Source organism: Diadema antillarum, unplaced genomic scaffold, assembly GCF_040938485.1.
Source record: "Diadema antillarum isolate AM-2024a unplaced genomic scaffold, OU_Dant_1.0 scf00000028, whole genome shotgun sequence".
Lineage (NCBI taxonomy): Eukaryota > Metazoa > Echinodermata > Echinoidea > Diadematoida > Diadematidae > Diadema > Diadema antillarum.
Genome location: NW_027270917.1, coordinates 1412749 through 1432816, shown reverse-complemented (window position 1 = coordinate 1432816; position 20068 = coordinate 1412749). Strand labels below are relative to the sequence as shown.

General features: G+C 39.3%; 1 protein-coding gene across 1 annotated transcript; it reads left to right on the top strand.

Moving 5' to 3' along the window:
- Positions 1-1000: 1000 nt before the first annotated feature.
- On the top strand, positions 1001-19217 carry LOC139735704 (cystine/glutamate transporter-like). Its single transcript, XM_071646456.1, has 10 exons — positions 1001-1484; positions 4534-4659; positions 10872-10974; positions 12439-12483; positions 13561-13684; positions 15216-15319; positions 16263-16359; positions 17132-17281; positions 18433-18610; positions 19153-19217. Exons 1-10 carry the CDS (start codon positions 1001-1003, stop codon positions 19215-19217), a joined length of 1476 nt encoding a protein of 491 aa, XP_071502557.1.
- Positions 19218-20068: the final 851 nt, after the last annotated feature.

Sequence of the window (20068 nt, the reverse complement as noted above, 5' to 3'; positions counted from 1 at the left end):
AAAGATTAAAGTTGGGAACCGAAAGTCCAGTACACTGCAATGATTATGCTATGCTGGAATCCGATCAACCCAGTTCTAAAGGTAATTCCAAGAGCTACGCCATTTTTATTATTTATTTTTTTTTAACCCCAGGGACGGGTTGCGTCACTTATGGAGTGATGGTATAGAGCCGTATCTGTGTGTAAAGTATGTCTGTATGATAGAATTCAAAACTTAATCACTTTGCGTTAAAAATGTCACGAGGTCTCTGCCATTTTTATCTGTTTGACTTCACTCTATCACTTAAGTCCTTGTGAGCATACAACGCCAACTTCCATGTTGAGTTTTAAGGAGCACTTGCTGGATAAGGCAGAGAATTGAACTCTTTATGTGCCATGATGTTTTCGTGTGGAAAAAAAAATCATATCTTTGTTCGTGTGATAACTGACAAGCTCACCTCAGTGCAGAGATCTATACCTTACACAGATATTCCGATGACCCCGTGAGTCATCTGTTTTTATGAAGTAGGTCGAAAATTCCTTAACATATTGTCTAAACTTTGTGCTGACCGCAGTTTATCGGATGCATGGAAATATCATAAGTCCGTTAATTACCGAAATGCCCGGTAAATCATGCGTCCTGTAGGCTAATTATCGGGCGCACGGTTATGGAAATTGGCATGAATAAAAGGAAAATAAGCATGCAGTGAGTGAAAAATTGTTATATGACAGTTGACCAGTTAGACTGTGAAAATTCCCTAACTAATTCTATAATGACGTTTTAACAAACAATTTATACCAAGTGGTGACGCATCCTTCGAATGAAATGGCACATGTTATTGACTGTGTGTTCTCTTTTTAGTGAGCGTGAGTTTGCCCTCTAAAAGTTTTCTTTTTCGGTTCAGTGAACCGAGAGTAACAGTTTTTTGACTAACTGCCTTGCAAGTTCGTCGTAATACTCGAGATACATGTTTAATTCTCGGACGAACCTGTGAGGATTCCGAGGTGAGAAAGAGATAATTATGGCTGCTAGTAGTGACGATGTTAGTGTCAGCGATAAACCGCCGACGCCGACCACCTCGGCGTCGCAGAAAGTGGTCCTTCGTAAGCAGGTGTCCCTCCTCGACTGTGTCGCTCTGTGTGCCGGCACCATCATCGGGTCTGGAATCTTTATCTCCCCGAAAGGAGTGCTGGCGAACACAGGGAGCCTCGGGATGTCGCTGATCGTGTGGATTGCAAGCTGCTTCTTATCCATCATGGGTGCGCTGAGCTACGCCGAGCTCGGCACGACGTTCGCCAAGTCGGGCGGCGACTTCGTCTTCCTCCTGGATGGGTTGTCTCCTCTCCTTGCTTTCCTCCGCCTGTGGACGTGGATAGTGTCTATAAGGACGGGGGGTTGGACCGTGCTCTCGATCACCTTCGCAAAGTACGCCTTAGCTCCTTTCTTCTACGGCTGCGACGATGCGCCTTTCCTCGCTGAACGGCTTCTTGCTGCTTGTGCCCTGTGTAGGTTTTAATGTAATCACCGACCCGGTGGCAAGCCATGATTTAGGATTGATTGAAATGTTCGGCAGAGGTACATGAACGGAGTCATCCCACGAGACCGAAACCCACGAGTCTTACGGCCCACAAGTCTGACATTGAAAAAAAGTTCTATGAGTCATACTGTTAACGAGTCATACAGCCCAATTGAGTCCAACACTTAATAGGCAAACAAGGCCTACAAGTTCGACACTATAAGCAAACAAGGCCTATATGAGTTGGACACTGAGCAAAAAGGCCCACGAGTTTGACACTAGGCAAAAAGGGCTTTCGAGACCGACATAACATCACGGTCGGGGCTTTTGTGTCTGTCTCATGGGCCTTGTTTGCGCAGTGTATGTCGAACTCGTGGGCCTTGTTTGCCTATTAAGGGCTGTATGACTCAAGGGCTGTTTAACTCGTGGGCTGTATGGTTCGTGGGCGTCGAGCTCGTGACGTGCACCCCACTGAACCATCAGCAGGGAACGTCTTCGACATTTTGGTGGCATGCGGGTAAAAGGTCTTCTGATACATAAGAGTTCGGGCGAATAATACACGAAACTAACTGATAATGTCTTCGTAGTGATACTTGAATGTTCTTTCCTATGCATCTTTTTGTACAATTATTTCAGTTTTTTGGCTGGATTTATCCTTTTCCTCTAAATTTCGAAATGAAGTCGATCTTTTCGAGTACGTTATGTGTATTTTGGTATGGGTAGTTTGCCCGTTTTGAGGCATTTAGCTCGGTCGTATTTGGTGTATGATTTGTCTCGTATCCACTGGAGCGTTGGTGCTTTGTTTGGTAATTTGTTCGCTGTTCAGCTAAAATGATAATGAAGAATCGTTTTGGATGGTTGGCAAGGACGAAATGATTACATTGAAATTATGCTAACAGCGGTCTCTTAGATGAACACTTCGGTTCATAATGACGAATAGAAAGAAAATTAGTGACTAGGAACACTGCTATTAATAATTTTCGCGAAAGAATAAGCGTCAGATTTGGGACAGGACAGCAGACAATATTATTGAACGAAAGGGTGCACCACAGTCGCATTCCCCGAGCTCCAAACAGAATGAACAAACAAGAAGCGTGACTGATTCATGAACTCTCTTTGCGTCGGAACAGCGTTTAAAAGCTATTCTTGGCAATTTTTTAAACTTTGCAAAGTCGAATTGTAGCAAATATGGGACTCTTGAGGAACAATCCCTGTTGACTCATTTAGATAAATTTGATTCGGGAAAACAGCAATAACTAGAGCCATCTCATCGGAGCATCTAAAATTTAACATCGGAGGAAATCATAGACTTGATGAAAGCAACGACTGCAAGACTTTATCAAACGGATTTCGTATTCGAGATCGCTCTTAACATCAGTGCCGTGCGCTAAATTGACTTAGTAGTCGCTTTTACAAGTAGCTATAATTCATCACAGTATTTTTGGATACTATAGGCAATCAAATATTTTAATGTATTGATATTTGCTGAATCATACTCCAATTTAATCCGTTTCAAAAAACTGATTCAAAAAAGATACAGAACAATATTGTACCAGATAATATTTCTGAATGATTTTGAAAATGCAAACATCGAATTCTGTTGGAAATTTGGCACAGTCATGTAGAGTTCAGGGCAATAAATACCCTATGCTCCTCCTACACTCTGCTGTCTATGACCCATTATGTTAAATGATCTCCCCAATTCAGTAACTAAGTGTGAAGTAATGTTATATGCAGATGACACAGTTCTGTTTTACAGTGGAAATGATGCCCAGGAGATTGAAACCGTGCTGAATACTGAATTGTACAATGTAAACCGGTGGTTGAGACAAAATTGTTTGACGTTGAATGTTAAGAAAACTCAGTTCATGGTGATAGGAACATCAAGAAAACTGCTATCTGCTGATCGACTGAAACTTGAAATCGATGGTAATGAATTGGATAGAGTGAGGGAATATAAGTACCTGGGAGTTAGGATGGATGAATCAATGAGATGGCAAAAGCAAGTTGAAGAATGTTGTAAACAAATTGCCACACGACTAGCATTGCTGAGACGCCTGCGGAAGTACCTAACCGAAAGTAGCGCTAAAATCCTGGCAAACTCATTAATCCTACCGTATTTTGATTATTGTTCTTGTGCATGGTCAAACTGCTCACAAACCCTTAAAGATGTGCTTATCAAACAACACAAGAAAATGGCCAGAGTGGTAAGGAGAGTGGATCACACAGTGCCAACCAACCAGGTGCTTGGAAGGTTACGTTGGCTGACGCTTGAAGAGAGGTGGCGTTTGAACACTTGTAAAGCAGTCTTTAAGACACTTCATGGCAACATGCCCGAATATGTGCAAGAACTCATCACGCCTCTTGGTAGCATACATTCATATCGTACGAGAAACACAAGTTATTATGGTCTCATAATTCCACAAGTTAAAACTCAAGCCGGAAAAAATCGTTTTCACACTATGCATCTTGTATTTGGAATCAGCTCCCCGCTGAAGTCCGAAACGCCACCTCTCTTCAAGCGTTCGTAAGAGCATACATATCTCACTTGGGGTAGAATTCGGGTATTTTTGATATTCCTGTTTAATGTTAAGGTATTTTTTTCAAATAATATGAGTTTGTATATTATTATCGTCAACGATTAACTTTGCATTTTTTCATTTATATAGAATATTGATATTGTGCTGATGTTATGATGTAAAAAGGAATGTCCTTGATTTATTATTTTGTGTTTGTTGAACTGTTATATTTTGTCATTCTGTTGCAGGGCCCCCTAGGATAACAGTGTTTAAACCACTGATGGGGCTACCCTGGGTAAAGAAAACTGAATAAATAAAAATAGATAAATAAATGCATTACTAATGAAAATCGTCAACCTTCTTTACATCCTAAACACGAAAACAAAACAGTGAAAATATATTGTCTTTAGCGTTTAGACATTGACACAAACCAGAACCTATATTTGAGATGCTCGACGATTTGCCGGACGAAAATATCATGACGATTTATCTTTGCATGCATTTATGGTACCCATTTAGGTCTGACGTTTTTCGTGAATTGCGCCAGTGTCACGTTGAGTAGGCGTGTACAAGTCGTTTTCAGTGCTACAAAGTTCCTGGCTATTCTTGTCATTGTCATCTCGGGGTTGGTAGTCTTAGGTCAAGGTGAGTGATATGTTTTTACTTATCAATAAGGAAGTTCGGAGATAACTCAAGTGCACATGGGTACAAATGACCTTTCATTTTTCTCAGTTGGTTAGGCACTTCACTCAATTCAAAGCGACATAATGCAGCAGCTTGCCCAACATAGCAATTCATGGAACTCGCATTCTAACGAAGAATGAACCTATGTAGATGAAATAACCAGAATTGTTATGTCAATAAACACTTTGGGAAGCATCTATTTCATTGTGCTGTTTTGAAACATTAACAAACTTTTTCTGTTAACATTGCCAAATACCAGGCTTGCTGTCAGGTGGATGTACTGGCAGGCACCATTTATAAGGATTCCATCATGAATAATCATAGCATTACAGATGCTTATCTCAGTGAAATTAAAAACCAACCTGTCTCTTGGTACAAAGGACCTTTTTCTGCTCATGCTCAAACTGGAACCCCGAACTGGCTTATTGATTTGTTTATTTGTTAATTCACATTATTTTATTCATTATTTTTTGTGTGTACTGGAACAAATACCGCAGATAATGAAGATAAACACGAGAGGAGGGAGGTATTAGGTATTATTTAAAAAAAAATCCCACTTGGGATCATTAATAGATAAGAAATAACTATTTATCAGATAACACTGACATTGAAATGAGCAATAGTCGAATAGTGTACAATTTTTTAGGAGGTAATTTAAAAATGAAAGCATAAATTAGTTTCGTTAAATTCAAGATTTATTTTTAAGTTAGGTTTCAGATTTTGCTCTAATTTCAACCTTCTGTACAAAACTTTAATTTGAATGGTCCTGAACAATGGCCAGGGTTTGAATGTTCTATTAAATATTCATGAGAAATTCCACTATCACAGCGTAGTCTTTTTTTATCCTAAAGTAGTGTTTGCAAGGCTGCAAGCATATGAAAACATGTGCATACTTTTTCATGTGTATGCACTTTACCATTTACCATGAATTCAGACTAGCAGTGCCCAGGGCAATTAATCATGAATTATTAATAAATCATGAATTATTAATAAAGCATTCATGTGCCTTGGAGCGAGAGACCAGAAACCTAGTCAGCGGAGCTCTGAAAAGGTGTTATTCGTGGTATTCATGTCTATTGTTCAGGGTCATTATAAACACACACTCACATACACTTCACTGCTTCCTGTGTAAAGTTCAATTTTGTACAGAGGGTTCAAATGAGACCCAAATCTGGAACTTAAGCCTAACTTTGAAATTCATCATGGATTTAATGAAACTGATTCATGCTCTCATATTCAAATCACCTCATTTTTCACTATTACTATATCAATGACAGTGTTATCTGATGTATAGTTTTCGAACTATTAGGGATCAAATGTGGGAAATGTTTTTGTAACACCTAGGGGTAAAGTGGGATACCTGGAACAATGGGGTAAGTGGAACACTTGAAGGATTATGGGTGCGTACATTGTTTAGGAGAAGGCATTAGTGGAGTGAAAGTTTTTTTACGAACAAACAATTACGTAGAAACAAAATGGATGCCTTCATTGTGACAAAAATTAGGAATTATCAGAGCTAAAATCGTCAAAAATACAGCCTCACTCCAAGATTTTACGTTGTAACTAAGACCCCGTTTACAGTGCGAGGTTCGGCCGCGGCCGAGCCGCGGCCCGGCCCAGCCCTGCTTCAGTGTAAACTCGCAAAGGCCAAATGCGAGGCCCAAATTGGCCTCGCATTTGGCCTCGCTCTGGAGGTGGTCTCGGCCGCGGCTCGGCCGCGGCCGAGCCCGACCTTTTCTCAGTGTAAACGCTAACTGGGCCAAATGCGCGGCCAATTGTAGTCTGGCTTCCAAACCCTCTGCCTGTACTATTTCGCTAATCAGGATATTAACCCACTCAACGTCGAAAACTAGCATAGTTTAAGGCGGTTTTGTCCTGCAAAGGATTTTTTCCTTCGACAAAGGCCTTTGCCCGAACGGCGACTTCGTCGCCACGTTATTCAGTTGGCAAAGGGTCTGAAAACCAGACAATACCAAATTGCGTTTGTTTACAAGTAGAGCGCCACTACGACAACATATTGAAAGGTTTTAATTAAAAGCGCGGCCGAGCCCAGCAGTGTAAACGGACAAAATCGCGGGGCTCGGCCGCGCAATTGAGGCCGGGCTCGGCCGCGGCCGAGCAGCGGCTGAGCCCGGCCTCGCACTGTAAACGGGGTCTATTTTATGAACAACAGTGGATAAGATCCCGTTTACAGTGCGAGGCTCGGCCGCGGCCGTGCCCAGCCCCGCTTCAGTGTAAACGCGCAAAAGGCCAATGCGAGGCCAAAATTGGCCTCGCATTTGCTCTGGAGGTGGTCTCGGCCGCGGCCGAGCCGCGGCCGAGCCCGGCCTTTTCTTGGTGTATAAAACGCAAACTGGGCCAAATGCGCGGCCAATTGCGCGGCCAATTTTAGTCTGGCTTCCAAACCCTCTGCCTGTATCTTTCGCTTTTTAGGATATTAACCCCCTCAACGTCGAAAACTAGTATAGTTTAAGGTGGTTTTGTCCTGCAAAGGATTCTTTCCTTCGGCAGAGGCCTTTGCCCGAACGGCGACTTCGTCGCCACGGAATTCATTTGGCAAAGGGTCTGAAACCAGACAATACTAAATTGCATTTGTTTACAAGCAGAGCGCCACTACGACAAAATATTGAAAGGTTTGAATCAAAAGCGCGGCCGAGCCCAGCAGTGACCCCGTTTACAGGTGCGGGGCTGGGCCGAGCCGCGGCCGAGCCCAGCCTCAATTGCAAGGCCGGGCCCCGCAATTTTGTCCGTTTACACTGCCAGGCTCGGCCGCGCTTTTGATTCAAACCTTTCAATATTTTGATTGGCCGAGACCACCTCCAAAGCGAGGCCAAATGCGAAACCAATTTTGGCCTCGCATTTGGCCTTTTGCGCGTTTACACTGAAGCGGGGCTGGGCAAGGCCGCGGCCGAGCCGCGGTCGAGCCGCGGCGGAGCCTCGCACTGTAAACGGGGTCAGTGTAAACGGACAAAATTGCGGGGCCCGGCCTCGCAATTGAGGCTGGGCTCGGCCCAGCCCCGCACTGTAAACGGGGTCTCAGTTTGCGTTTACACCAAGAAAAGGCCGAGACCACCTCCAGAGCGAGGCCAAAATGCGAGGCCAATTTTGGCCTCGCATTTGGCCTTTTGCGCGTTTACACTGAAATGAAGGTGGGCTCGGCCGCGGCCGAGCCTCGCACCATAAACGGGGTCCAAGACGTGGTAGTGTTTGGTGTCCTATTTTGATTAAAAAAGCGTATTTTTGTGTCGTAATTGAAAGATTGTACAACAGGTAACTAGACATTCAACAAAACGTAAGTAGATTTTTTTCTTTCTTTATCTTTTAGTTAAATGTCGGGCATTTTCTCCTGAGATGAAATATTGATCGACGGCGTGTTGAGAGCAACGTCATCATCGAGATGATATAGAGCTTCCTGTCAGTGCTTTGTTTTATTCAGACTCATTTTAGTAGTTATTTTTCTTCAAAATATTTCAGTGACAAGTTTTCAAGTCCGACAACTCCTGAAAAGAATCGTTTTAGTCTTTAGAAGATTATTTCTTAAGTAAAAAATGATAATTTTGTTGACTAAATTACTCATAGAAATTGCATCTTGTGCCCTATAACACCATGACGTCAGTTCGGTAAATTTGAAAATCGAAAAGATGCACACGCTACTGAAAATTGGTTTTAAAAATTATTTATCGTGTTTATGGTGCTACTTTTTTCACCAAGACTTCTTGCAGGGAGCTATCTATTCAATTACCTGTCAAAATTAGGGGAGAAAACTGTTACATTCCATCAATTGCAGCATTAAAGCATTTCCTGTTCCACTAACCCCATGGGGTTGGGGTAAGTGGAACCCATGTATTAATGAATGGACGGCTTGGTGACTTTGTCAGTTCTGCGTACTTTCACCTTTCTCATTTTGTGTAGACAATCCTATGCGTACAATGCTGCTCCGCTTACTCCATAACGTCGGGGCAAGTGGGACAATGGAGTAGTTATGACTAAAGTGTAATCTTGAACTTAATTATGAATAATATTTACCTAAGACAATATCACATATTTGTATTGTGTTAATGGTCAAACTGTGATGCTTGAATATTTCTTGGCGCGTTTTATTTTTATTTTTTGTGTGTGTGATTTACGAAATAATAAAGGCTTAAGTGTTCCACTGCCCCACTTTACCCTAGTAGAATTATGGAGGCAAGACATATTCAAAGACGCAAAAATAAAGTCGAAGTGGAAATAGGAAAACAAAAGGGTGAATTTCCAGGCCCGTAACTAGGATTTTTATGAGAGGATGGGTTCAGAATAAGAAAAAGTTGACCTTTTTAGTTCAAGTTTATGTTCCGTTATGTCCAGTTCCGTTATTTTACACATACCGAGCAATAACCCGAACCCTTATACAGTGGTGGATCCAGAGGGGGGGGGGGGGCCGCAACCGACGCACGCCCCCCTTTATTTTTCGTAAAAAACAAAAGAAATAAAAAGATAAACAATGAAATAAAACCCGGAAGTGGCATCAGAAATATTAGTCAGGCCCCCCCCCCCCTTTACAGAATTCCTGGGCCCCGTCTTATAAAGCCTTCAAATCAATCACAAGTCCCCAAATCAATCGCAACTTGCATTGCAGCACACACAAAACTTGTGATTGATTTCTATCGCAAGTCTTTATAAGACAGGCCCCTGGATCCGCCCTTGCTTATAGTTACGGCCCTGATTGCAGCTAGGAAGGGGAATGCTGGAGTTGTAAAATTACAGAATAATAATCACAAAATGTTGACAATGCATTGCTATGCAAAAGAACAGGTGAGAGTGCGTTAGTGGAGATTATAAAATGGGTTCAAGAATGTAGCCAATAGGAAGCGCTGAAATGAATCACGTGTGCTTCCTTTATTCTAGTCCCATTGCACTGCGTGTTAAATCCTATTGCCGATCGTCTGTGCGCGCGGCGGCTCCTTTGAATTGCATGCATACGCGCTGTCAATCCTGTAAACAACTTCTAGTTCGGGCTGCCGGCCGGTTGGCCGGCCTTTCTTCCCTTCTTGTGCATAACATGTGTGGCGTACGTATCACAGCTCTACTTACGTACACTTTGTACAGTACAGTAGACCAAGCGTTGTGGGACCGGACGCGTACATGGAGTCACTTTGAAGGGCAAATCCAACGATTTAGCAGGTTAATTCTCACGCCGTTTCAGAGTATGTTGTCTCGTAGGCCTAGGAGTCTATATCAAGTCTTTAAGGTAAAGGGTGCATATTCTATGTAAAATAAGTAAGTTTTCATGCGGGAACTTAAGTGTCCGGAAACCCAACCCCCCATCATAATGTGCGGGATTTCCGAGTGCGACGTGCGTAAATGTTTGGGACGAACATCTTCGGACGTCTTGACCCACAAAGGTACGTGAAAAACGCTGAAAAATGCTGATAGTTTTCGAATTTTCGACCCATTTTATAAAACAAATGATGCACAGGATTATTTCGTGGCGTTAGTAGAGGCGTACAGTGCACTCGAGGGTATTTACAATTGTGAAACATGCACGAGGCGAATACACTAACGCACTCTATCCTGTGCATCATTTGTATACTAGTATTTCAGAGCACTCGAGGGTATTTACAATCTTGTGCAACATGCGCAGTTGATACGATCTGATTAAGATTATCACAATTGCTTCACGATTAAGACCTCGAATTGAATTGTGGAGCCAATCGTGGGAACGCCGCATTAATTGGTGGCTATGAACTACTGAGTATCTAGAGTACGGCCGTGTGTGCTGCGCGCACATAACGTGTAGCTCTCTATACACAGCATTGTCGTAATACACTACACAGATATGGCACACCGCTAGCAATCGGTAATCTGGGGGTGTTTCATCAACGGTTGTCAGCGCTGACAACTTGAATCACCATAGTAACAGTTAGTGACCAGAGCATATCAGCCAATCAAAACCAAGGATTTTGCTGAAATTGTCAGCGCTGACAAACGTTGATGAAACACCCACCTGCTGTTCTATAGGATATAACACACCATTGTGTTATGCTATCATACTTTTTCACTGCGTGCACATTTTTGCACATCGGTGCATGTGATTAAGAAAATAGCACACACGTGACTCATTCCAGTGCTCCTGATTGGCTATGATAGCGTGTATGAGTATGCAAATCATTGATTGAACATTCTACAAACTGCAGCTGGCACGACCAACTTCGAGCACAGCTTCGACTCTTCGCCAAACTTCGAATATTCTCAGCTTCCCCTCGCTGTCTACTATGCACTCTTCGCTTATTCCGGATGGTAAGTGATTTAACGGACAGGTGTCACAAATGGAGAACTTGTAAAACACCTTACGAAAAGTGAAGATAAACAACATACTATATTAGCAGCACAAAGAAGGAGAAAACTTCGAGCTTCTTGATCATTTTCTCTCAATCTTGTCAATAGCCCTTTGTAGAAGGCCAGAAAGACCAGACCACCCTCGACCTTTCGGGTTCGAGAAAGGGAGAAGGCGAGTTGTGAGATCTTGTCTTCTTGACTTCTCGACTAATAACTAGTCAAAGTATGGAGAGGTCAAGAAAAAATATTCTTCTTGACTTCTTCATATTTTGACCAGGCTGCGACTTATAGTTATATCAATTCATATACTAGTACACTGCGCATTTTGTGTAAGTCAATCGCTTTTTTTACGCCATTGCCCTAGTGTCATCAAATTTAGACCATGAGATAAGACTTGCGCTTCTTGTGTGACCAGATTAAGGGACATCATTTTGTTGGCTTAAATTTTGTGCAAGTTAATTTTGTGAATATATTGGGGGTGGATAGTCGGTCATGGTTATCTCGTCTTTTCCAAGGTATACATTATGTATTATGATTGATAAGTCATCCCACTTGTCGTAGACCCCGAAATGCTAATTTGCAGTTTAGTTTAAAGGAAACCAAAACCCAAAGAGCAGTGTCGATTGAGTGAAAGCAAAAACATTATTAGAACACATCAGTGAAATTTTGAGGAAAATTGGACAATCGGATCAAAAGTTAAGAATTTTTAAAGTTTTGGTGTCGTAATGACTGGATAAGGAGACTATTTCGGTTTATGACATCATGTGTGGACAACGTAAAGAAAAGTCATCATACCTTCACTTTTCTAGCTCAATGAAAGAGCACTTGACTAATCTCTTTTAGGAAGCAGGGGAATAATATTCCCCTAATAACATATTATGTCAGTAACAAGTTGATGGAATGTATAATTTTCATTAATAATCAATTTTTATGGAATTATTCTTTTATTTAATATAAGTTGTCCACACATGACATCATCAACTCTAGTAGTCTCCTTATCCACTCATTACAACAATCAAATGTCAAAATTTCATAATTTTTGCATAGATTGTCCGATTTTCTTCAAACTTTCACTGCTGTGTTATACTATTATAACGTTACTGCTTTCACTCAACCCACACTGCTCTTTGGGTTTTAATATCCTTAAAATAAGTTCACTATGTACAGTCGTATTTCAAATAATTTAATCATCGTCTTCTTAGTACTCCCATGTCTGTATGTAAATATTCACTGATTTATGTTGCTATTGTGTTATAACAACCTATGAATTTGATATATTGTTGTATTCTGTTCAAAGTCACTGTATTATTACTATTTTTTAATCTTGGGTACCCAATGGAAACTGTGTAAGTTGCCTGATTATTATCATTGGACATAATATATATACGGGTAGTAATCATTGTTCATTTTCATCTCACCATTCAGGCAATATTTACCCCAGATCACGGAGGAAATCGTGAATATCAACAGGTAAGTGACTCTCTGTTCTCATGGTTGAGAATTTCAATTTTGTTTCAATTTTAATACCAATTTCAATTTATTTCGTATTTCTCAATGAAAAAGAGCATGAAATATAACAAAACATGATGACATATAACATCCAGATTGGATATACAAGAAAATACTAGGAAAATAATATGGCGGTCGATGTATCAAAGTTTTGAGCTATGCAAAATGCCATGGTATATAGAGAAATACCATATTATCGTAGCTCTCAACAGAAATGTAGTGTTAAGAACAAGAGAGCATGGGTACAACTTAGCACCAAACTCAGGGGGAAAAAAAAGGAAATGAATACGTGGGGGTATAGAAGATTCTTCCCAAATACATGTACTGTGTACATTCAAAGAAGAACAGAGAGACCACATGCTGCACACATAAATTGCGGTTGCTGTGATGGCGGTATACTGACATAGATTGCGACATTATACGGCCCCTTCGAAAATGTAAGGGGAGGCCATGGAAAATGACCAAAATGTACCAACAATTCAGAAGTGATTAACCAGCCATTTGCAGTGAGGCGAAAAGAAGAAAGAAAAACAATGGCAGCACGTGCGACGCCCCGAAAACTTAAAGTAGAAGGAGAACACTATATAGCATTGATAAATGTGAGGAGTGCTCATGTCTTTGCAAATTATTGTGTGTGTGTGTGTGTGTGTGTGTGTGCAATATCTTTATTGCAGTAATTACCACTGATATACTACTATACTAATTATGATTATAATGATTATGATCATTATTGTCATCAGTAATACCACATTATGAATTACTTATTATTGTTATGTTTATTACTGTTATTATAATTATCAATATCATTACCATCGTCATCATTAGTATCATTGTCATCATCATCGTCATCATCATCATTAGTGTAATCGACTTATCTTATAGTGGACGTCCCTGCATGGGTTGTAGAAAATTCGCACATATAAGTTTTACACGTTTGCTTCTTTTACGTGTGTCCTCATGTGTATGTTCGAGTTCCCTATGTCTGTATAATAATGAATCATATTTACATCACTGATGTAAGTGATTGCATCTCTACAGGACCCTTCCATACGGTCTGATCATATCAATCCTCCTTGTGTCTTGTCTCTTCACGCTGACCAACGTGGCTTACTTTGCTGTTCTCTCTCCGATTGAGATCCTCTCGTCCAACGCCGTTGCAGTCGTAAGAATGGACCAATGCCCCGCTGTCATTATTTTGCACATTATAATAATTATTGCACATCCAATATTGCTCATGTATTGCACGTATATATTTGCACAGAGTGTAGATAGCACATATTATGCTATTATAAAATATGATCCCCACTACATTAGGTATCTTTTTTTTACATATTGATAAAACAACATGATTTGTGTAATTTATGCTTTGTACTTTGAATTTAATTCAATTGAAATAATAATTAAACTGATACTCGATAATAAAACATGAGCTTTAATTGCATTTTGCTCCATTATTGCCACCCTTACCAGTTAAAAGTCAGTCTGATCTAAGAAAAAACACAGTCGTATAAGCACAACAGTGAAGTAATCTTAACAAAATCGGACAAAGATTACCTATAGGTTATGAAATTACAAAAGTTTTGCTAATCTTTGTAAAACGAAAATTGTTCTCGAACAATTTATTTGAACTTGTAAATAACCGAGCTAATGATGTCATCACCTCACAATAATTATTGTCCATTGAGCAACAAGGGGTCAATGAAGTGACGAAAATTCCATTTTCTGCTATGAAAGTGTAAAACATGATGCAATATCCCAGGCTGAGTATCTCCAAAATAATTGTCAGTCAAATATTTAGGAATCTGAGATTAGAACATGATTTTGTTTGAATAAAGACCGGGAAAATTAAGATTTCATGTGGCCAAATGATATGGCAAGTTGTAGGCTATGGCGTCATTGAATCACTCATTTTCATGTTCATACTATAGAAGTGTTATGCAAAATCAAGGGAAATTCACAATTTCATACCTTCCTTAATCTTTATCAAATTTTGATTAAAAAGAAATATTCACTGTTGTGCCTATAAAACTTTGATCTTTCTTATTAGGTTAACTTTTTGGTCCCGTCTTCCCTCTATCAAAACATGATTATGCGTCAAGTTGTAGATCTTGCTGCGTTATTGTCACCCTCACAATATTTTCAGTGATGGGATAATATCGTTCTCATTGATGCATCTTAGTGTTTCGTTTTGTGCGTGAACTCAAGAAGGAAACTGACATATGAAATCACATCAAATTTGATAGTTTTTTGGATTTTTTTTTGGTGTGAATTATTAAAATAAATGGATAAAGGTATTTTTGTTTACATTGCAATGATAACATCTAATAGCTCCTACATTAATACTGATTCAGCAGTTAGAATTGGTTCCTCCAGCTAGTAAAGTAAGTTAGTCGACGTTCAAGCAGACGCTGACGGCGTGCAATCATCGAGAAAAGAAAGAAATCGACACAGAAGGAAAGAGAAGGCGAACGCTCTGCGTGTCAAAGTTCAAAGATCAAAGTCAAAGTAATTTCTATTCCTACCGAAGAGGCTAGATGCTGGAACGACAAGCGGAAGAATGTACAACTTGTCTGGAAATGATATGAATCGCATTGGATTCTGATCGCGATGTATCGCATACATTAGCCTGATGTGGCGATATATCGCATTTATATTAACCCGATTTGACATTTGGGATGTACGTTGTATTGCAGGACTACGGGCGACGAGTTCTGGGGTCATTCTGGTGGATCCTGCCCATTGGCGTCTCGATATCTTGCATTGGATCCCTAAATGGCGGCCTTTTTTCAACATCTCGGTAAGAGTTTGTTTGTTTGTTTTTTGCTGGTTATCGTCCTTTTATTCCTGACTTTCACTAAAGTCGTAGTCCCATATTGTGGTGAAGTTTTAAAGTCGCATTCGTCTATATGGACAAGATGTTTTACTCACCACTGTCCGCTAGAGTCGTAGACTCTGGGTTGAAAGAGAGGACGTGACTCAATGCTGAGATAATCGTCAGATAATGACAAGCGCTCTTTACTATAATGATAATAATCATCATCATCGTCGTTATTATTATTATTATTAATGCCATTATTATTATCATTATCAGAACAATAGTTATAAAAATAGATGTTGATAATATTGATGATTATGAATAGCATCCGTATTGCGTTTCCAAGGGCATTGATACGGAACAGAATAGCTGAAAATACAGAATTAATTGTGTATAGGGCCAACGCCCGACTTTATATAGGGCATAATATTTTCATAGTTGTCATAATTATTTTGTTGTTTTTATAATCTTCATTACAATGACAATGATAAAATAACAATTATTGTTGTTATCAAAATAATAACTTTTATTATTGTTATCGAAATAATAACTTTCTACTACATCAAATATCATCAACAACATTATCAATTCTCATTATCACCATAAATTATCATTACCACCATCACTTTCACTGTTTTTTTAATCAAAGTCGTTTTATGTCATTACTTTTGTGATACGAAAAAGATTGCTAGTAATAAAGGACGAAATAGTACGGTTGAAAACGTCAGTAAAAGGGATTAATAAATACAAATATAAATAGGGTCTATATATATATATATATATATATATATATATATATATATATTTATCCAAATATACTGTGTTCAATAATACTGTAACAATGCCATAGGCGTATACCGTCGATTTTCGTGTTTTCTCGTTGTGTCCGTTCAAACACCTATCCCGCCCCCTCTTGTTGGCGAAGGATGCTGTTTGTGGCATCCCGCGAAGGACACCTGCCTAAGATTGCCTCCATGATCCACATCCGACGTTACTCCCCCCTGCCTGCCGCCGCTGCCATGGTAACAGAAACATTTTCAAATGACCACTAGGAATAAGAGCGCTATTGAAATGCAGTTATTGCATTGTATGGTATTGTAAGATGCTCAAGTCTACTGTAACAAAAAACCGACAAGACAAACAAAACAAACTGTTTCTACCAATCATAAGCAGCTCTTTGGGATTAAATGTTTTTATGGAAAGAAACCATGCCGTCATGATTGTGTTTCTACATCCAGCTATGGTTATTATGCTATGGTTATATGCTGTGGTTATAATGTTTCTACCTAAATATATGCACAACTTCAAATAATTGGTGTGCCCGTGACAGCGTATTACATAGTGTTCGGCAATTGCTTTGCATGTGCTATGGACCCCTCTTATCCGCTCTTATCTCAACTTGTCTCGTCTGTTCCCTCTATTTCTTATCCTCTCTTCCCATCCCTTTCTCATAATGCGTCTTGAGCTTCAGTCTTAGTTCGGTTTTTTTTAATGTCATTTTGGTATACATACTCTGTATAATGTATATATACGTGCAAAGGTATACGGATTTGAATTATTTTTGTTTTTGTGAACACAAAGTGGAAATAAATTCAGATCAATCAATCGATCAATCAATCAATTAATCAATCAATCAAAAACTGGCGATTGTGCCGCAGTCCTTATAGAAAGTGATCTGAATGTACTAGGATCAATGTGTTTTAGAATCAAGGTTTGTGATAATGCCGCTACACATGCACCCCTCACCATATTGCATAATTATATACATTTAATTTCCTTCTAATTTGTACGTAGTTGCCAATTTGCTTGTTGATGCTGACGAGTGACAATGTGTACAAGCTCCTAAACTTCGTCAGCTTTTCTCGGTGGGCCTTCATCGCTCTGGCCGTAGCGACTATTCCCTATCATCGTTGGAAGCACCCGGACGCACCACGCCCGTTTAAGGTACACACGCCTGTATAATGTAACTCGAGGATCTCATGATCGAAAGTTACGTATTGGGGAATTTCAGAATCTCGTCGGGATCTGCCGCCTTTCATGTGTGACATATGCTACTTATTATGTCCGTGACACATCGAAGTCCACCAAGCAGTTGGTTAACGTGTCGAGGGAAGGAATACAATATAACTTAAATTGCAGCAAGTAATCTGATCGTTACAGTTCGTTATTCCGAAGATTCGTTATCCCGAATGTTCGTACTTCCGAAAATGAAATAAGGTTCGTTATTCCAAATATTCATTAATCCGACCATGAAATATTGAGGTTTGTAATTCTGAAGGTTGGTAATTCCGAAAACGAAATAAGGTTCGTAATTCAGGTTTGTTAGTACGCACTTTCTTTGCATTTTCGGATTGACGAACCTTATTTCATTTTCGGATTATTAATGCACCTTCGGAATGACGAACTTTTTTTTTCTTCTTTATTTTCAAATTAACGAACGTTATATCATTTCGGATTAACGAAACTTCGGAATGACGTACTGTATTTCAACTTCAGAATTACAAACCTTCGGAATAACGAAGCACTGAATAACGCCACAACTGTTCGGAATAACGAACCTGATTTCATTTTCGGATTTAGGAACCTTCGGAATAACAAACCTTCGGAATAACAACCCTTATTTCATTTTCGGATTAACGAACCTTCGGAATAACGAACCTTATTTCGTCTTTGGTATAACGAACCTTGGCATATTAACGCCACAAAATGTTCGGAATAACGAATATCACTCAATCTTGATTATGGTAGGTAAACCTCCAGCAAGTCTCAAAACTTGATTGCACAAAACTCTGGAAGGGAAATTCTCCATAATAGTTGTTTGTTTGTTTTTTTTCCACTTGAGAGCAGATGGTAATTAAGATGTTACCCTTCTTTTCAGTCCTTGATTAGATAACACCCATCGGTGTGTCCAAGATGCTGATTATCTATCGTCAGAAGATTTGGTCTAAGGACAGACATACCTCGAGTCACGTGCATTTTGCCACCTTTCAAACCTGCTACCGCCTTTTATTAATGTTTTAAGTGATGTTTCTGTTCTGCTTTCCTTTGTATTCTTTATTAATTTGCCAAATATTTCGGTCTATTTTATACTACAGATTCCCGTAGTTATCCCAATCGTATTTTCGTGCTTCGCCTTGTTCGTTGTGATCATGTCGCTGTACTCGGCACCCGTGGAGTGTGGGATAGGTCTGGCTATAACAGCCGCTGGTATCCCCGTCTACCTGGTAGGCGTGAAGTGGCAAACCAAGCCAGTTTGGCTTGTCGGAATGTCAGGTAAAAATAAAATCTTCTTAAACATCTTTTTGTCTTATTCAAATATATAACGAAACCATTCAAAAGTACAGCGTTATTTTTGCAGAGTCATCAAGACCGTTTCCACGTCCATGTAATCGAGGAAATATGACAACCCTGCTGGAAAGAGAAAGGATTTTTTCCCCCATTCATTTGGTGCAAGTTGACCCTTTGTTTGACTTACCTTCCCAACGCTTTGTTCATCACTGCAACGCTAAAGCGGGTTCCATGAATGCAACAGAAGATTTTTAGAAATTTCCGAAGTCATTCCTCAAGGGATAAGGTTTTAATAGTTCATGAACTGTTTTCTATTCTACATCCCGATGAATGGCTAGCTGTATTTATATATAAATGTATAATCGTATCCCAATGTTGTCTATGAATTGGTTAAATATCTATTGATATTTCAGCTACACAATATAGCACAGAAGAGCACCATGTTGCCGTAAGTACGCATCAGTGCTTTTAAAATATATTACATTTCCATGTTTTGTGTATGCGTTGTCTTCTTTTTTCCGTTTCAGAAAGCGTGACCATATTTCTGCAGAAGCTATTTTTGGTCATTTGTCAAGAGGAGAAGACTTGCTAAATATCAACCGGACAGCATCCGTTTCTCAGACGACCGTCTTTTCACTTATGTTTTTGAAACATCATATATTTCATAATTATTTTTTTTGCCAGGTAAAATTCCTCAACTTCAAGTGCTACATTGATTTCATTTAATTTACTACAGTGGATAATATTTTAAAATACCTTTCAAACTTGTCTAAACTATGAGAATCGTTGCCTGAAGTAATAAGATTAAAGGGATGGTATAGTTTTGGTTGAGATGGGGGATTCAGATCTTAAATTACTTACACAAATTAGTTACCCTTATTGTACTTGCAATACCTTACTATGAAAGTCTATTTCATATACTGTACGCTGATATCAGCCATGTACCAGGTGTGTTAATTTTTGTTCTTGTTTTTTTTCCAGGTATTTTTTTTTACTGCGATTCCATACACCTTAATCAATCATAGTCTTGTAATCATTACATCTTGTGGCAATGTATTATGTAACATTATGGAATTCAGGGTAATACCTATAGATGTTTTGTAACTATGGCATTCACTTGTTTAACATTTTTACAATGTGTGTCTTTTTTCTCAAAAGTATGAAATAAACTTCTTGTTGATACAATCTCTGTCAAAAAAAATCTTTGTGATATGCCTCTTGTTAAGTGTGCATGTGCGTGTGAATACTTTGACAGACACAATGTATACAAAAACACATAAATATATCTATATCTATATCTATATATATATATATATATATATATATATACAAGTGTATATCTTTAAAAAACTGATGAAACACCTCACGCTTCTTTATGTATAGATATATAATTACACATAAAATATATATCATATTATGTAAACAAGATATGTATATACAGTG